We start from the raw sequence: 19568 nt of genomic DNA, 5'->3' as shown, positions 1-19568 counted from the left end.
GCCTGCACTACGAATCCACTGTTCCTGGAGGCCATTTTTTCCCTTTTGTTGCCCTTCCTTGTTTATCGGTGGTGTTGTTACTATTGTTGTTCTCGTTGTTGTTGGATAGGACAGAGAGAAATTAAGAGAGGAGGGGAAGACAGAGAGGGGGAGAGAAAGACACCTGTAGACCTGCTTCACCGCTTGTGAAGCAACTCCCCTTCAGGTGGGGAGCTGGGGGCTTAAACAAGGATCCTTATGCCGGTCCTTGCTCTTTGTGCCACATGTGCTTAACCCGCTGCGCTACTGCCTGACCCCCTCATTTGTTTTTTTCTTATCATGAGGTGAAGCCAGGGAATTGACTCACTTGTTAAATCATGGGGTTTCTATACCTGAGACTCCAAATTCAAGTCCCAGTGTCTTGTGTACCTAAGCGGTATTCTGACTTCTCTCTCTCTCCCTCTCCTTCTCTCCCATAAAACTCTCATATTTCATATGAAATAAATAAAAGTTCTTATCAGGACTGGCAAAATAGTTCACTTGGATAGTATGCTGCTTTGCCCAGGTTTGAGCCCAGTCCCACCACACTGAAGGAAGCTTTGGTAATGTCGTCTCTCTGTCTTTTCTGTCTCTATCCAAAAATTAATTAATTAAAAAGAAAAAGGTTATAATCATCAAGTAAAACTTGGGGCTGGGTGGTGGTGCATCCCACTGAGTGCACACATTGCTGTGCTCAAGGATTCGGATTCGAATTTCTGGCCCCCACCTGCTTCATGAGTGGTGAAACAGTGTTGTAGGTGTATCTCTTTCTTTCTCCCTCTTTACTTCATTGTCCCTTCTCAGTTTCTGTCTCTCCTATCAAATAAAAGAAAGGAAAAAAATTTTAAGGGAGTGGGGGAGTTGAGAGTGGTGGATTCATAGTGCAGGCATGGAGCCCCAGCAATAATCCAGATGGCTGTAAAGACAGATAAAAATTGTGCAGTAAAAAAAAAAAAAAATATATATATATATATATATAAATTGTGCAGTAGTGCTTCATTTCAACTAGGCTTATTATGATAACAAATGGCAAAACATCAGATCATTATGAGGTATACCTGGAACTTATATTTTACATGGTAATAGTACTCAGAAAAAGTATATATATACGTTATCTACATGGGGAAAGTAATTGCAGTATATCATTCAGGTGTCCCATCTAACAAAACTGATAGTATGCTTCTAAAGGGCTATTGATTCTCACATATGGGCAGTGATGGCCTTTTTTTTTTTTCTTATCAGTAATTTAACAATGTTTTATTAGGTTACAGGGATATAGTTTCATACGGCACCTACCACCAAAGTGTTGAGTTTCCCAACACCAGCATCAACACCATAGTTCTCATAAACTCTTAGAGACGGTGTGGCTACTTTGACTTTGTGTGTGTGTGTGTGTACACACAAGTTCATGTGTTTCAGGTATCTGTATTCTACATGTGAGCAAAGCCATCTGGTAGTTGTCTTTTCACTTCCTTACTTCACTAAGCATAATCATAGGTGGTAATAGTTAATAGAAGTAATATGTAGGTGTGGGGTAGATAGCATAATGGTTATGCAAAGAGACTCTCATGTCTGAGGGTCCAAAGTCTCAGGTTCAATCTCCCCACACCACCATAGGCCAGAGCTGAGTAGTGCTCTGGTAAAAAAAAAATAATAAGTAATTTGTAGTCAGTGATAGAGTCTCATGCTTGAGAATCCAACAGCTTATCCACTGCCCTACCTCCTAGGCCTCATGAACATTTTGGCTCTTAACACCTTTTTAATCCATATTTCAACTTGTTGAGTTAGTCTTTTTTTTTCTTTATACTCCAGACTTTCTGTTAATATTTTTTTCTATTAAAACACCAGGTTAAGACTTGTCATTTTCTTTTTTTTTTCCTGTTTTTTTTTTAATTGGGGAATTAATGTTTTGCATTCAACAGTAAGTACAATAGTTTGTATATGCATAACATTCCCCAGTTTCCCATATAACAATACAACCCCCACTAGGTCCTCTGAATCCTTCTTGGACCTGTTCTCCCCACCCACCCACCCCAGAGTCTTTTACTTTGGTGCTATACGCCAGTTCCTTTTCAGGTTCTACTTGTGTTTTCTTGTTTTTCAACTTCAGCCTGAGAGTCAGATCATCCCATATTCATCCTTCTGTTTCTGACTTATTTCACTCAACATGATTTTTTCAAGGTCCATCCAAGATCGGCTAAAAACGGTGAAGTCAACCATTTTTTACAGCTGAGTAGTATTCCATTGTGTATATATACCACAACTTGCTCAGTCACTCATCTGTTATTGGACACCTGGGTTGCTTCCAGGTTTTGGCTATTACAGATTGTGCTGCCAAGAACATATGTGTACACAGATCTTTTTGGATGGATATGTTGGGTTACTTAGGATATATCACCAGGAGAGGAATTGCAGGATCATAGGGTAAGTCCATTTCTAGCCTTCTGAGCGTTCTCCAGACTGTTCTCCACAGAGGTTGGACCAATTGGCATTCCCACCAGCAGTGTAGGAGGGTTCCTTTGACCCCATACCCTCTCCAGCATTTGCTGCTGTTACCTTTTCTGATGTATGACATTCTTAAAGGAGTGAAGTGGTATCTTGTTGTTGCCTTTATTTGCATTTCTCTGACAAACAGAGACTTGGAGCATTTTTTCATGTGTTTCTCAGCCTTTTGGATCTCTTCTGTGGTGAATATTCTGTCCATGTCCTCCCACCATTTTTGGATGGGGTTATTTGTTGTCTTCTTGTTGAGTTTCACAAGCTCTTTATATATGTTGCTTATTAAACTCTTGTCTGATGTATGGCATGTAAAGATCTTCTCCCATTCTGTGAGGTTTGGGTAGTGGTTTCTTTTGCTATGAAGAAGCTTTTTAATTTGATGTAGTCCCATAGGTTTATACTTGCCTTAGTCTTCTTTGTAATTGGATTCGTTTCATTGAAGATGTTTTTAAAATGTATGCGGAAAAGAGTTCTGCCAATATTTTCTTCTAAGTATCTGATAGTTTGTGGTCTAACATTCGAGTCCTTGACCCACTTGGAATTTACATTTGTGTTTGGTGAAATACAGTGGTTCAGTTTCATTCTTCTGCATGTTTCAACCCATTGTTTCCAACACCATTTGTTGAAGAGACTCTGTTTTCCCCATTTAATAGTCTGAGCCCCTTTGTCAAAGATTAGATGTCCGTAGGTGTGGGGGCTCACTTCTGGGCTCTCAGTTCTATTCCACTGGTCAGTGTATCTATTCATGTTCCAGTACCAAGCAGTTTTGATGACAATGGCCCTATAATACAATTTGAGATCTGGGAGTATGATGCCTCCAGTTCTGTTCTTTTTTCTCAAGATTGTTTTGGCAATTCTAGGTCTTTTCTGGTTCCAGATAAACATTTGTAGCATTTGTTCTCTTCTCCTAAAAAATGTGCTTGGGATCTTGATGGGGATAGCATTAAATTTGTAGATGGCTCTGGGTAGTATATTCATTTTGATGATGTTAATTCTACCAAACCATGAACATGGAATATCTTTCCACTTCTTTGTGTCTTTTTAAATTTCCTTGAGTAGTGACTCATAATTTTCAGTATACAAGTCTTTCACTTCTTTGGTTAGGTTTACTCTTAGATATTTTATTGTTTTTGTTGCTATAGTAAAAGGAATTGATTTCTGGATTTCAATTTCTTTTAACTTAGTGTTTGCATAAAGGAATACCACTGACTTTTGAATGTTAATTTTGTAGCCTAACACCTTACTGTATTGCCTGATGATTTCCAAAAGCTTCTTGCTGAATTCCTTAGGTTTTTCTGTGTATACTATCATGTCATCTGCAAATAGGGAGAGTTTGACTTCTTCTCTTCTTTTCTGTATCCCTTTAATTCCTTGCTCCTGCCTGATTGCTATGGCAAGAACTTCCAGCACTATGTTGAATAGTAATGGTGATAGTGGCCAGCCCTGTCTAGTACCTGATCTGAGGGGAAATGCTTCCAGTTTTTCACCATTGAGTATGACGTTGGCTATAGGTTTGCTATATATAGACTCCACTGTCTTCAGGAATTTTCCATCTATTCCTATTTTTTGTAGTGTTTTGATCATAAAGGGATGTTGTATTTTGTCAAATGCTTTCTCTGCATCTATTGATATGACCATGTGGTTTATGGTCTTGCTTTTGTTGATGTGGTGGATCACATTGATTGATTTACGTATATTAAACCAACCTTGCATACCTGGGATAAACCCCACTTGGTCATGATGAACAATCTTTTTGATATACTGCTGTATCCGGTTGGCTAGAATTTTGTTCAGTATTTTAGCATCTATGTTCATCAGAGATATTGGTCTGTAGTTTTCTTTTTTGGTTGTGTCCCTGTCTGCTTTTGGTATCAGGGTGATATTGGCTTCATAGAAGCTGGCAGGGAGTATTCCAGTGTCTTCAATCTTCTGGAAGACTTTTAAGAGTAGAGGTATTAGTTCTTCTTTTAAGGTTTTGTAGAATTCATTTGTAAAACCATCTGGACCAGGACTTTTATTTTGGGGAAGATTTTTGATAACTGTTTCAATTTCATTAGCTGTGATGGGCCTGTTCATGTTATTCACTTCCTCTTTACTTAGTTTTGGAAGTTGGTAGGTATCTAGGAAATCATCCATTTCTTCCAGGTTCTCTAGCTTGGTGGCATACAGTTGTTCATAGAAGCCTCGTATGATATGTTGAATTTCTGCGGTGTTCATTTAGTATCTGATTTATTTGGGTCTTCTCCCTTTTTTGTTTTGTGAGTCTGGCTAAAGGCTTGTCGATTTTGTTCACTCTTTTGAAGAACCAACATTTACTTTTGTTGATCTTTTGTATGGTTTTCTTATTCTCAATGTTATTTATTTCTGCTCTAACTTTAGTTTTAGTCCTTCTGGATGCTTTAGGGTTCCTTTGTTCTTCTTCTTCTTCTAGGTCATTAAGTTGTGCAATCAGGCTATTTATTTGTGCTTTTTCTTATTTCCTAATGTGTGTTTGTATAGCTATGAACTTCCCTCTCAGTACTTCCTTAGCTGTGTCCCAAATATTTTGATAGCTTGTGTCTTCATTTTCATTGAACTCTCAAAACATTTTGATTTCTTCCTTGATTTCCTCTTTGACCCAGAAGTTGTTAAGAAGTGTACTGTTGAGCTTCCACATTTTGGGACTGTTACTAATCTTTTGTTGATTGTTAAGTGTTAGCTTAATTCCACTGTGGTCTGACAAGATGCTTGGTATGATTTCAGTGCTCTTGAATTGGCTGATGCTGTCTTTGTGGCCTAACATATGGTCTATCCTTGAGAATGACCCATGTGGATTTGAGTAAAATGTGTATTCCAGTTTCTTGGGATGAATGACTCTGAAAATGTCCAATAGTTCTAGTTTATTTATCTCTTCATTTAGCTCCCTTATGTCTTTATTGATTTTCTGCCTGGATGATCTCTCAAGTTGAGAGAGTAGGGTGTTGAAGTCCCCTACTATGATTGTGTTGCTGTTAATATATTGCTGTAGCTCTTTCAGTAGAAGTTTGATGTATTTAGATGGCTTCTCATTGGGTGCATACATGTTAATGATTGTTAAGTCCTCTTGATTGACTGATCCTCTGAGCATTAAGTAGTGTTCATTCCTATCTTTTTTAATCTTATTTATTTTAACGTCTATCATGTCAGATAAGAGAATAGCTGTTCTTGCCCTTTTTTGTGGGCCATTGGCTTGTATAATAGTTTTCCATCTTTTCACTTTAAGTCTGTGTTTGTCTTGTTGAATTAGGTGGGTTTCCTGTAGACAGCATATTGTTGGGTTGTATTTTCTGATCCATCTTCCTACTCTGTGTCTTTCAATAGGTGAATTCAGGCCATTAACATTTATTGATATCAAAGATTGAAGATATTTGAACGCCATTCTTGTAGAGTTTTAGAGTGTTCTGATATATGTCCTATTTATGATGGTCTGACTTTATAGAAAACCTTTCAGAACTTCTTTCAGGGCAGGCTTGGTGATAGTTGATTCCTTCAACAGTTGCTTGTCTGAGAAGGTTTTGATGCCTCCCTCTAGTCTGAATGACAGTCTAGCAGGATATAGTATTCTTGGTTGAAAGCCTTTCTTATTGAGCACTCAATAGATATCTTGCCATTCTCTTCTGGCCTATAGTGTTTGTGTGGAGAAGTCTGCTGCTAATCTTATGGGTTTTCCTTTGTAGGTGACTCTTTGTTTTTCTCTTGCAGCCTTCAGGATCCTTTCTTTATCCTTATTCCTTTCCATTCTAAAAATGATGTGTCTTGGTGTCTTTAGGTCTGGGTTAATTCTGTTTGGGACCCTCTGGGCTTCTTGAATCTTTATGTCTTTGATGTTGTCTAGACTAGAGAAGTTTTCAGCTATTATGGCCTGAAGAATGCTTTCTTCCTCTCCCTCTCTTCCTCTGGTAAGCCAATAATGCATATATTGTTTCTTTTGAAGTCATCCCATAGGTCTCTGTTGTTGTTTTCAGCATCTCTTAATCTCTTTTTGAGATCTCTTATTTCTTTTTTAGTTGTCTCTAATTCATCCTCAATCTTGCTAATTCTGTCTTCAGCCTCATTGATTTTATTCTCTCTGCCCTCTACTGTTTTCTGGAGTTCATCTATTTTGTTTCCCTGTTCTGATACTGTTTTAGCTTGTTCAGCTAGTTGTGTTCTTAGCTCAGCTATTTCAGCTTTCAGCTCTCTAATAACCTTGAGATAGTTAGTGTTTTCTTCCAGAGTCTCATTTGTTGTTTCTGTATTTCTGACTACAATTCTTTCAGACTCTTTACTCACTCCTGTGATTATTTCCTTAGCTAATGTTTGGATGTTGAACTCGTTATTTTGTGCTTCACCCTTTGGGGGCTTTTAGCTGGACTGTTGTCCTGGTTAGTTTCTCCAATATTTCTTCTTATTGGTTTACCCATTTTATATATTATGTTATGAGTTCCCTCTCTTAGTACTTTTCAAATTACTGATCACTATTTCCTGGATTGACTTGTGTCTAAGTAAGGTAATTAAAGGGTTCACAGTGATGGAAGTTAACAGTTGTTTCAATAGTCTTTTAATCCCTGAGTTGGAGCTCAGTGATTTAAAAGCTTCTTTTTTTTCTTCTTCTTCTTCTTCTTCTCTGTAGGCTATGGGAGCCTGAGGGCTTCTAAACTATAAGTAGGCTTCTTAGCTTAATCACTGACTTCTGACCAAGAGATAAGGCAGGATGTGGCAGAGATAGTACAGTGGTTATGCAAAGAGACATTCACAGCCCCACTGCTATGCCACCGAGGTATAGGTCTTCTCCTGAGTTTCCTGGTTAGATCTCTGTCCCCAGGTGTCCCTCCCTGCCACTGCTCCCGATTCTGAGGGCAGTAGCAATGAATTTTCAGAGTCGCACTTGGTGAGTCTCCGGGGAGTCCTCTCCTCCTTTAAGCTGTTCCCTTGTTGGTGGAACAGACTGGAGGTGTTGTCTCAACTGGTAAACTGCCAGACTGTTACCAGCCACTTAGTCTCTCCCTTAGGATCCTCTCGTCACCAGCCATGTGTGTTTGCACTCACTGGTGATTTGGTGGATTCCTGTAGTCGTTCTAGTCCTGTCTTGTTTCAGTCTCAGGTGGTCTCCTTTTGTATTCCTAGTTGATCCGGGAGAGGAGACAGGCTTGTCATTTTCATTGGTCATTAAAAAATGTGTTGCAGCTGGGGAGGTGACTGAGCGGTAGCGCACAGGACTTCCATGCTTGAAATCTCAAGTTTGCTCCTTGGTCCTGTATATGCCAGAGTTAGCCTCTGATTCTCTGCCTCATTCTCTTTTTCATCCTACCTCTAAATAATATATCTTTAAAAATTGTATAGACTCATAGCCCTGCCTTTGGGAGTAATTTTTATAGTTTAGTTATTATTTATTGAATAGATACAGAGAGAAATGGAGGGGGGGAGAAAGATGCCTGCAGCACTGCTTCACCACTCATGAAGCTTTCCCTTTGCAGGTGAGGACTGAGGGCTTGAACCCAGGTGCACCTTGAGCATTGTGCACTCAACCAGGTGTGCTACCACCCGGCCCCTGGAAATAAGTTTCTTAAATCCTTTATTAAGGTCAGGAATATAGCTCAGCCTGTTAGATTGCCAATTTGCAGGTCTAAGGCGAAGAGGCCACAAGTTCAGTTCTTGGCATCAAGTTACACCATAGCTGAGCAGTACTCTGTCTCTCCCTAACCCCTTCCCATCCTCTCTCATTCTCTCTTTCATAATAAATAAGTCACTTAAGTCCTCTGTTGAAATGATGAGCTAATTCGACCTAGGACTCTAAGTTATTCAGTGTAATACAATTTAGCTGAAGAAAGTAATATATATTTTTGTTCTTACAGCCAACAACTGGAGTTTTGTATAAAGAAGATAACTATGTCATCATGACAACGTCCCATAAAGAAAAATATAAATGCATTCTTCCCCTTGTGACAAGTGGGGATGAGGTAATAGATTTTGTGATATATTGTAGTCCCTATCACCAAAACTGTACTTAAAACATTTTCATTAGATACATCAAGTTCAAATTGAAATACATGTTTCTTAGTAAGCCTGCTTATCATAAAAGTCGTAGTCATTTCCATTATTCCTAAACTCTTTGATCTTACAGTTCAACCTGGAAAAATCAGCAGCTCACAGTTAATATTTTGAATGAAAATCTAATCCATTCTTACTTTCTTTTCTAGAAATGAGGGTTCTGAAACAAGATAGAATTTTATATGAATATGTGACATTTTTATTAAGAATTTCTGATAAATCTATAGGTACCTTATACTTTCTCACTGCCTTAGTTCATGCCCATTTCTTCCTCTTAAAATGCCCTAACTGCCTCTTATCCATCCTTCAAGGCAATGACTTCTTTCAAGATGAAACAGGCGAGGCAGCATGGTAAAATGGAAAGGACACCAGCCTAGGAGCCAGGAGGCTGAGGTATAGGCTATATAGTTAGTTGTAGAGTCGTAAACAAATTTGAAACTCAATTCCTACACTCAATGAACTTATTGAGCCTATTGTGCACTATTTTCGTGATCTGTAAAATGGAAATATTAAATTCAGTGAGTGTCTTCGTAACTTTTGTTCAGATTTTGAAATAAGTAAATGACAACTTTGTTTCATTTTGTTTTAAATCAAATAAGACACATGCGATCACATTTATGTAGCATACAAATACAAAATGTAAAGATATAAAACTAAAAAGGATCATAAACCTTTCCAATATATCTACAAGATTTTTCCTTACCTGAGGCTTTCATAGCTAGATTGTTTGAGAATTCTGAAATAGGTGTATGAAAATTGTTCTTGAAATTGATATTCAAAGCCCTTTCTGAGAGAAGGAAGAGTAGAAATTCATTCTATACTTTTTATACTTCAGTTCTTTTGAAAGAAGTGGCATACCATAGGCTCTTATTATAAGTTTTAACTTTTTCCCCTTCATATTCCCAAGCATTTGTGATTTGACCAATGAATACTCAAATGGGTGGAGTTCTAGAATAATTGTAAGTATTAAACTCTTGTTCTTTCTTAGGAAGAAGAAAAGGATTATAAAGGCCCTAATCCAAGAGAACTATTGGAGCCACTATTTAAGCAAAGCAGTTGTTCCTATAGAGTATGTATTTTATGTTCTCTCAATAACTAGAAATTAAATTGTCAACAGCCGGGAGGCTCTTGAAAATAATTCTGCTTTTCATTTTACTTCATTACATTGTATCAGATTTAAAGTTGGTTATAAATTAAACTATTAGGGCAGGATGCTGGTGTACCTGGTTGAGTGCACATGTTAAAATGTGTAAGGACTTGGGTTTGAGCCCCTGGTCCCCACCAGAAGGGGAAACTGTCACAAATGGTGAAGCAGTGCTTCAGGTGTCTCTCTGTCTCTCTCCCTATCTCCACCTTCCTCTCAATTTCTGGCTATCTTTATCAATAAGTAAACAAATATAATAATTTTAATTGGCTCCAGGCCAATTTTTAAAACTTAATGAAAAATTGTTACTTAATATTATTTTATTCACTTATATCCATGTATAATATGTGCAGCAGACATCCATTAGCACTCTAAATCTTTTTTTTTTAATTTATTTATTTTTTGTTATCTTTATTTATTGGATAGAGACAGCCAGAAATCAAGAAGGAAGGGGGTGATAGAGAGGGAGAGAGACAGAGAGACACCTGCAGCCCTGCTTCACCACTCATGAAGCTTTCCCCCTGCAGGTGGGGGCCGGAGGTTCGAACCCGGGTCCTTGTGCATTGTAATATGTGCGCTCAACCAGGTGTGCCACCACCCGGCCCCCAGCACTCTAAATCTTGAGGAACTGTACTCAATTATGATATCAAAGAGTGACAACTGAGTAGCATTGCTTTCATATATGTAAATACATCCATCTTTCTTAGATTGAATCTTACTGGACTTATGAAGTATGCCATGGAAAACATATTCGGCAGTACCATGAAGAGAAGGAAAGTGGTCAGGTATGCTTTTCTTCAAAATATGAGTAATCAAGCATTATAAAATGATATCTGTAGTAACAAGATTGATGATTATTATTATTTTTAAGATTGATGATTTTAAAGTTTTATTCTTGGGGCCAAGGAAATAGCTCAGCACTAGAGCACAGTATTTGTATGTTTGAGGCTCCAGAGGCCTCAGGTTCAATCTTTAGCATTGTCATATGCCAGGACTGAGAGGTGCTCTAGTCTTCTCACAGAAAATAAAGAAGTCTTTGAAAAACAAAACTAAAGCTGTATTCTTGAAAACTGTACTTGCAAGTTACTTACTATATTTTTTTATTTTATTTTCAAATATAGAAAGTTAATATTCACGAGTACTACCTTGGGAATATGTTGGCTAAGAACCTCCTATCTGAAAAAGGTTTGTTTCTACCAACTGATTTCTAGTAATAATGGATTTGATTTAATTAATTGTTTTCTTTGGAACCTAAAAGATTTTGTTGGACTGGAGAAGAGTTCACTGGACACGGCATGTGTCTTGCTTTGTGTGTGATCCAGGTCCAACCCCCAGCACCATATGTGAGGATGGGAGATGCATAGAATTGAGGAAAGATCTGGTGCTGGGGAGTCTCTCCTCACTCTCCCTCTCTTTGTCTGAATGAAAAAGTCACCCAAAAGTGACAAAATAATGCATGTGTGAGGCCCTAGGGCCACAAAAAATGGGGGGGAGATCTTAAAAAATATTTTTTTGTTGGCAACTGTGAATTTTAAAACACTACACTTTTCAAATAATGCTTGGAAAGCTTTTTCACAATGATAACATAGTGGTTGTGCATTAAAATTTTCATGCCTGAGGCTCCAAGGTCCCAAATTCAATTCCTGCTACCACCATAAGCTAATGTTGAGCTGTGGTTCAAAAGGAAAAAAGTCATTATTTTCATGTGGACAGTCGTCTTTCATTTGTTTGTTTGTTTTATTGCCAGCAGGGTTATTGCTGTGGCTCAGTGCCTGCTCATCAAATCTTCTACTCCTGATGGCCATTTTTCCTTTTTTTTTTCCCCCTTTATTTGCTAGAACAGCAGGGGAGGTAGAAAGGGAGAGAGAGATACCTGTAGTACTTGCTTTACCTATAGTGAAACTTCTCCCCTGCAGGTGGGGAGCAGGGCTCAAGCCTGGGTCCTTAAGCCTGGTATCATGTATGCTTAACTAGGTGCACCACTGCCTGGCCCCCACGATCATGCTTTCCCTGCTTATTAATAGTTGTTGTTGTTTTTCTTGTTGTTGTTGTTATTTTTTTTACTCTAGTAGGATAAACATATTAGTGTTTATATACCCTTTTGCTGAGTTTAAGCAATGCTTTTTTAGTATTGGAAATAGGCTTGTAAGCATATCCCTCAAATTGTGAAAAATTTCTGTTCATCTATATCACTCAAATTCGCTAAGATTAAATTTTTCACTCATAAGAGTACTTTAATAAAAGAAAACTGTTGTGGCCAGTTATACTAACTAGTCTGAAGTAGAATATTTCTCCATAGGAAAACATATAAAGTTCATCTTTAGACTCTTGTTTCCAAAAAAAAAAGTATGTCAAGAAAAGTAGCATGATAACTTATGTTTTGGGTTTTCTTTAAGATGAAGTTTAAAGTTATAAAATCGGGAACTTAGTAACATCTTATCAGTAAGCCACTGGAATTCTTTATACTTATCTTACTCTTATGTTCTACAGAACAAGAAGCAGAAGAAAGGGAAAAGTCAAAGGAGGCAAGTGACATGTGGATCTTTCACTCTTAACATTTATTGTTAGTGAGACATGACTTTATACAATTTACTTGACAGAAAATGGCCATGTGTTCTTTAATTATCAAGTACCTCAAAAGATCAAGTCAAAGACATTTGCATATTACCAAAACTAGCAGAGATGTGCCTGGGAGACTGATTCTGTAAAGACAATGTGTCACCTCTGTCCTTAGGAATTGTTTTCTCTGTTTAAATTGAAGCAAATACAAGGCTTGCACTTTTTTCCCTGCCATTTGGTCCCTTACTTCTGAGGACTTACTGATGGCTTCTATCTATAAATCACAAGCTACCACACTGCAAGCATCTTAAAAGCAGGAACTGTTTAAATTTTATCTCTTTACCTAACCATGCAGAGTACCAGACATAATGTAGGCATTTTAGAGATGTTGATTGAATGATTTAGGGTGTCTAAAAACTTTTTTTTCTTTACCTCCAGGGCTTCTCAGGGGCTTTGTGTGCCTATATGTGCCCCCGCTCCTGGCAGACTTTTGTTTTCTTTTCTTTCTTTCCTTTCTTTCTTTTTTTTTTCCAGATAGCAAGTGAAAGAGAGAACGAAGAGAGATATTACACTATTGCTTCACAGCTCATAAAGCTTCCCACAGTTTAGTGTCCCATGTGGTGGCTGGGAGCCTGAATCCAGGTCGTTGCACATGGTAAAGTGTGCACTCTACCTGGTGTGCTTTATGTCAGCTCCCCTAATAACAGTTTTTAAATGTCATGTAGTTTATCACTGTTTTCGTATCATAAAAATAACTTTGTTAGAAATATAGTTGCAAAATACCTTAAAAACTGCTAAAAAGGTGGCTCTTGGGGGAGGGGGTAGAATTGACCAGCTAGGCATAGATACAAATAGCATTGCTGGTTTTGAAGATTTTAATTTTATAGACTATCATTTGAGTTAAATATTTTTTATCATGGTTCTGGAAAATAGCAAGTGATGGAACTCAAAAGTGTGAAATCATAAATAAAGAAGATAAGAGGGTAAGAGAATGAAAAATAAAAACACTAAGACCCTATTATAAACCAGACACCGTGCCAGGCATGTAACGGAAGGTAATACTGAAGTCTCCTCCCAACCTTTGAGCATTTATTATTCTTCTTTTGAAATTTAGCCAAGTTATAAAACTGACAGATTCAAAACTTGGATTTTAAATCCAAGATTTTCTAATTCCAAACATTGGGGTAAAAATAGCATATAAAGAAAAATCTCAAAATATTTGCTGGTGCATTTATCTATATCCTGCTTGAACATGGTACCAAAGTGATACAAGATGAATCCCTGTCTCCAAAGAGCTTTCTTGGGTATATCACTAGAAATATCTTTTTTTTAACCTAGATTCTTTTTACATTTATGTAGATGAAAGTATGGTAGCTGACTCCTTAGTAATTGGTTTTTTGAGGTGATCTTTATTTTGTCTTCAGAAGTTTCTATGTTGATAAGCATCTGTATTAATGTTGGTAATAGGGTAAAGTAAGCAGATGAATGAATCAACAAAGTATTTAGAGTCTTGCTTTAAAAGATAATGTTTTGCTGTTCAGGAGATGACACAGTGAATAAAGCAGTGAACTCTCAAAAGATGGGAGTCCAATTTCTAGCTCTAGCTTCACATATGCCAGAGTGGTAGGTACTTTGATGCTCTCTCCCACCCTCTCATTAATAAATAAACCTTTTAAAAATCTTTTTTTGGGGGGAGGGGGGGACAGGCAGTGGTACACCCAGTGGAGCGTACATTGCTACCAAGCATAGGGACCCAGGTTAGAGCCCTGGCTCCCCACCTGCAGAGAGGCAGCTTTGCAAGCAGTGAAACAGGTCTCTTTTACTCTTTCCTTTTATACCTTCCCCCTCACCCCTCAGTTTCTATCTGTCCTATCTAGTAAAGACAAAAACAACATAAAAGGAAAAGGGAAAATTGGTACAGGGAGCAGTGGATTTGTCATGCAGGCATGCTCCGGAGCCCCAGTGATAACCCTGGTAGCAATTAAAAGCAAATTTTTTCTTTTCTTTTCTTTTTTTTTTTTTTAACCAGAGCTTTGCTCAGCTCTGGCTTATGGTGGTGTAAGATATTGAACCTGGGAGCTTAGAGCCTCAGGAGTGAGATTCTTTTTGCATAACCATTATGCTATTTCCCCTACCCCCAAAAAAAAAATTTAAGATGTTTTCTTACATAGTCCTACTTTTTGACAAATCAGATTTCAAGTCTGTCAAATCTAAGGTTTGCTACAGATGCACTCAGGGATTTCTGAAGAAATATCTACCCAGGCTGTTGTAGTAAATTCCTGTATTTAATTATTATAGACTCTTTCTTTAGCACTGTTAAAAATAATTTACATAAATCATGATGTTACAGCTTTTTATATGACCATGTTTACTTATCACCAAATAAAAACTTCGTTTTGTACTATATTAGTTCTAAAAAATGTGTTTGTTCAGATAAGAACTTATGTATCCAATGACTATTTCAGGGAAAACTTACAGAAAATGGAGGGCTGGGGAGACAGCTTAGCAGTTATGCCTGTAACCTCTTAGCCTCAGGTTCAATCCCCAGCACCAACATAAACCATATCTGAGCAGTGTTCTGGTTTTTTTTTTTTTTTAAAAAGCCATTGTTTGAAAATGAAGAAATAATACCTTTCACTTTATAAATAAAATGATTTTATCTCATTCAGAATAAATGCTTCTCCCATCCTGATCCCACCTTCATTTCTAATGAAAACTCTGTCTCATACTTTTTTTTTTTTTTTAAGATTCCCACTAAAAATATCGAAGGTCAGATGACACCCTACTATCCTGTGGGAATGGGAAATGGTACACCTTGTAGTTTGAAACAGAACCGGCCCAGATCAAGTACTGTGATGTACATATGTCATCCTGAATCTAAGCATGAAATTCTTTCAGTAGCCGAAGTTACAACTTGTGAATATGAAGTTGTCATTTTGACACCACTCTTATGCAGTCATCCTAAATATAGGTAGGATGTGGACTTCATATTTTAAACATAAGATGCATACATGCTTTACAGTGTCAGCTGCTTACTACTAATGCTTTGTTCTTACCAAATAGATTCAGAGCCTCTCCTGTGAATGACATATTTTGCCAATCACTGCCAGGGTCACCATTTAAACCTCTCACCCTGAGACAACTAGAACAGCAGGAAGAAATACTAAGGGTACCTTTTAGGAGAAACAAAGAGGTATGAGAAATACTAACAGTATCTCCTCAGTGTATCTTTTTGAAAGTTTTTAATGTACATATCACTATTTTAATGACTTCTGTTCAATAGTAGTAGTAATTTATTTATATTTTCCATGTCTTCTATGGTTTAAAATTAAATGATAAATAAAATTGTGACAGTGGTCCAGGAGGTGGTGCAGTAGATAAAACACTGGACTCTCAAGCATGAGATCCCAAGTTCAGTCTCCGACAGCACATGTACCAGAGTGATGTCTGGTTCTTTTTTTTTTGCATCCAAGGTTATTGCCGGGGCTCGGTGCCTGCACTACAAATCAGCTGCTCCTGGAGACCATTTTTCCCCTTTTGTTGCCCTTATTGTTTTATCATTGTTGTTGTTGCTGTTGTTGGATAGGACAGAGAGAAATGGAGATGGGGGAGAGAAAGAGACACCTGCAGACCTACTTCACCTCCTGTGAAGCGACTCCCCTGTAGGTGGGGAGCCAGGGCTCGAACCGGGATCCTTATGCTGGTCCTTGTGCTTCGTGCCATGTGCGTTTAACCCACTGCGCTACTGCCTGACTCCCGTGATATCTGGTTCTTTCTCTCTCTCCTCCTGTCTTTCTCATTAGTAAATAAATAAAATATTTTTTAAAGTTTTTTTAGAGTGGTTTTTTTTAATGTTTTTATTTATTTGTTGTTGGATAGATACAGAGAGAAATTGAGAGGGGAGGGAGAGATAGAGGGGGAAGAGACAGACACCTGCAGTCTTGCCTCACCACTCATGAAGCTTTCTCCCTGCAAGTGGGGACCAGAGGTTTGAACCTGGGTCCTTGCACACTGTAATGTGCGCGCTTAACCAGGTGCACCGCTGCCTGGCCCCATAAATAAAATCTTTAAAAATATATTAATAATAAAATTGTGACATGGAAGCCGTTAAACATATGTACACTTAATTTTAGGAAGATTTACAGTCACCTAAAGAAGAGAGATTCCCAGCAATCCACAAGCCCATTGCTGTTGGTTCTCAGCCAGTGCTCACTGTTGGAACAACACACATCTCCAAACTGACAGACGACCAACTCATAAAAGAGTTTCTCAGTGGCTCTTATTGCTTTCATGGGGTAAGAAGTCAACCTTTGGATTTGATATTTATTTTACGGCTTCCCCTTGTCAATCAAAAGACATTTACACTACATTTAAAAAAAAAAAAAAGGATTTTAGTATTTATCTTATAAAAGGAAAAGAGCAGTGCTCTGCTATCCATAGATAGTGCTAGGGACCCCCAATCAGAGACCTCACACACATTCAAGTATTACACTGCACGCTCTGAACCACATCTTCAACTGCTACACATGACTTTCCTCTTTAAAGAAATGACAGAATTCTGGAATCCTGCCAATGAATGTATCCTCTGCAGCTTCCTGTAAGCTAATCTGTAACCATTATGTTCAGTTTTCTCACAAGCTAGAACTTGACCTTTGCTTAATGGAAAAAAGAAAAGAAAGGTAGGCAGATAGGTAGGTGGGTGGGTGTTACCTGTGATCCAGGGTGTTACCTGTGATTTGTTGTTACTATGTGCATCCACCTACATTTCATTTATTGTTTGAATTAGTATCCAAAAGGTGAACTGTTGCCTGCCTGCCCTCACCACCCCCCATTGGTAGCTCCAGTGGGAGTTATTTTACCAAGGGAGTGTGTATTTATTTTCTTTTTAGTAATTTTCAAGTTTAACCAACTGCAATTACAGCTCTTAAAAAATTATATAGATTTCTGTGTATAACTTGATCTGTTTCTTTTTCTGCAGGGTGTTGGCTGGTGGAAATACGAATTCTGCTATGGCAAACATGTACATCAATACCATGAGGTACTAAATAGCATTTATACCTTTCTACCATTAGAGGGCATAACAATTTTAAATTGTGGGGGAGGGGGAAGAGGGAAATTGGTATTGCTTTTAATTATCAAATAATTTTGATGTCAGAGTAATTACTTAAAGTGTCTCTGAGTTTTTAGAAATAGAAAACTTGTGGGACCAGGTGGTGGTGCACCTGGTTGATTGCACATGTTACAGTGCATAAGAACCCAGGTTCTAGTATCTGGTCCCTACCTGCAAGGGGGAAAGTTTTGTAAATACTAAAGCAGGGCCGCAGGTGTCTGTCTGTCTGTCTCCCTCTCTCTCACCTCCTTCCCTCAATTTCTGACTGTCTCTAGTCAATAAATAAATATATGTTTGTTTGTTTGTTTTTAATCAGAGCATTGCTTTCAGCTGCTCTTACTTATGATGGTGCAGGGGATTGAACTTGCTACCTCAGAACCTCAGGCATGAGACTCTCTTGGCATAACCATTATGCTATCTCCTCCTGCAAGTCAATAAATAAATAAAGATAAAAAAAAATAAAAAATAAGAAAACTTGTCATTGTGGTCTGGGAGGTGGCACAGTAGATTAGGCATTGGACCCTCAAGCATGAGGTCCTGAGTTCAATCCCTGGCAGCACATGTACCAAAGTGATACCTGGTTCTTTCTCTCTTTCCTCCTTTCTTTCTCATAAATAAAATATTTTTAAAAAATGAAAAGAAAACTTGTCATTGAGTCAACATCTCAGGATGGCATTGTTGATTAACTGCTATGAACCTGGAGAAATAACTTACTTGTTGTAAATTAACTTAAAAGAGGTTTGGGGGTCGGGGCTGCTGCTTGCGGCACATAGAAGGATTCACAGCCTGGTCTTGGAACTGGTTTAAACAATACAAGGTTTATTGGGGTGAAACAGGTAAAAGGCAAAATAAGCACTTATCATTAAGGATTAAGAGTGCGCTAGGTCCATAAAGTCTAAGTTTAGCCCCATAAGATAAACACTATAAGCTCTGGTAAAGGTTGCTCATGACTGTAGAGGGGTCTGAAAGTTTACCGGCTAGCAGAATCACACATGTTCAGTTCCCAGGAGAAGCAGCCATGGCGCACCTGACCAGAAGAAGCTTCTGATTAGGAGAAGGAGCAGCAGCCAAAGAGGCTCACATGCTCAAAGCCCCTTGCTTTTATACATTCCCTTCTCTGAAGCACCTCCTCAAGGTGATATCATTTGTGTGCTAATAGTCCCAAATTCCTGCTGGGATCACCACACTTACTATGACTAATTTCTAGCTCTGAGAAATAAAGAAAATCACTGGTGAGATAGTACATTTGAGCTAACAACATAGTAAATGCAGCAAGTTTCTCAGTTGTAAAAGATATCGTATCACCTAAATTTAAAATAAAATATTTTGGAACTAGAGAGAGAGCTCACTGGATAAGGCACATGCTTTGCCAAGCAGGTGACCCACCCAAGTTCATGCCTCAGCAACGGAGGGATCTCTGGCACTGTAGTGTTTCTCCTTTCACCCTATTTGCCCATCTGTCATGTTTTTTTAATTTAATTTAATTTTTTATTTACTTATTATTGAATAGAGACATAAGTTGAGAGAGGAGGGGGAAATAGAAGGAGAGAGACACCTGTAGCCCTGATTCACCAATCGTGAAGCTTCCCCTCCACCCCCCACAGATGGGGATCAAGGGATTGAACCTGGGTCCCTTTTGCACTGTAACACCACCACCTGCCCCACTAAGCCTATATTACAAATCCACTGTTCCTGAAGCCCATCTTTTTTCACATTGTTATTTTTGTTGGTACTGCTGCTGTTGCTACTCTTGTTATTAGATAGGACAGAGAGAAATTGGGGAGGGGGGAGACAGAGAAAGGAAGAGTAAGACACCTGAAATCCTGCTTCACCACTTGTGAAGTGATCCCTCTGAAGGTGGGGAGTGGGGGCTCCAACCAGGATCTTTACACCAGTCCTTGTGCTTCTCACCATGATGTACATCGTGCCATGTGCACTTAACCCTTCCCCCGCCCCCATCTGTCTTTCTATCACTGTCTCTCCATCTGAATGAAAAAGCAGCTAAGAGTAGTGAAATAGTGCATGTGCCCACACTCTGTTTTTAGGTTACCTACACTGGCTTTTTATTCTCTTGCTACAATTTCATAAATAGTTTTTATAGTCTGTTTCTTACACTTAAGTCTAGCTGCTTTAAATCCTCAATAATTTTGTCTGCTAGTAAGCCTGCTAGACATGGGAAACTGCTGGGAA

The 19568-nt window shown here is 38.3% G+C and overlaps 1 protein-coding gene across 4 annotated transcripts in view; it reads left to right on the top strand.

Moving 5' to 3' along the window:
* The window catches only part of ERLEC1 (endoplasmic reticulum lectin 1), a 48694-nt gene that overhangs the window by 5793 nt on the left and 23333 nt on the right, over positions 1 to 19568 (top strand). For 3 of the 4 annotated variants that reach the window (XM_060187653.1, XM_060187651.1, XM_060187650.1), the window contains exons 2-10: positions 8370 to 8474; positions 9554 to 9634; positions 10417 to 10494; positions 10831 to 10894; positions 12200 to 12234; positions 15016 to 15239; positions 15332 to 15461; positions 16402 to 16563; positions 17247 to 17306. In XM_060187653.1, the coding sequence (XP_060043636.1) occupies positions 8370 to 8474; positions 9554 to 9634; positions 10417 to 10494; positions 10831 to 10894; positions 12200 to 12234; positions 15016 to 15239; positions 15332 to 15461; positions 16402 to 16563; positions 17247 to 17306 (939 nt within the window). The remainder of the gene's footprint in view (positions 1 to 8369; positions 8475 to 9553; positions 9635 to 10416; positions 10495 to 10830; positions 10895 to 12199; positions 12235 to 15015; positions 15240 to 15331; positions 15462 to 16401; positions 16564 to 17246; positions 17307 to 19568) is intronic. The other variant, XM_060187652.1, reaches the window with a different exon arrangement.

Source organism: Erinaceus europaeus, chromosome 3, assembly GCF_950295315.1.
Source record: "Erinaceus europaeus chromosome 3, mEriEur2.1, whole genome shotgun sequence".
Taxonomy (NCBI): Eukaryota; Metazoa; Chordata; class Mammalia; order Eulipotyphla; family Erinaceidae; genus Erinaceus; species Erinaceus europaeus.
Note: the sequence above shows the minus strand (reverse complement) of the source record. Positions and strands in the feature narration are given on the sequence as shown.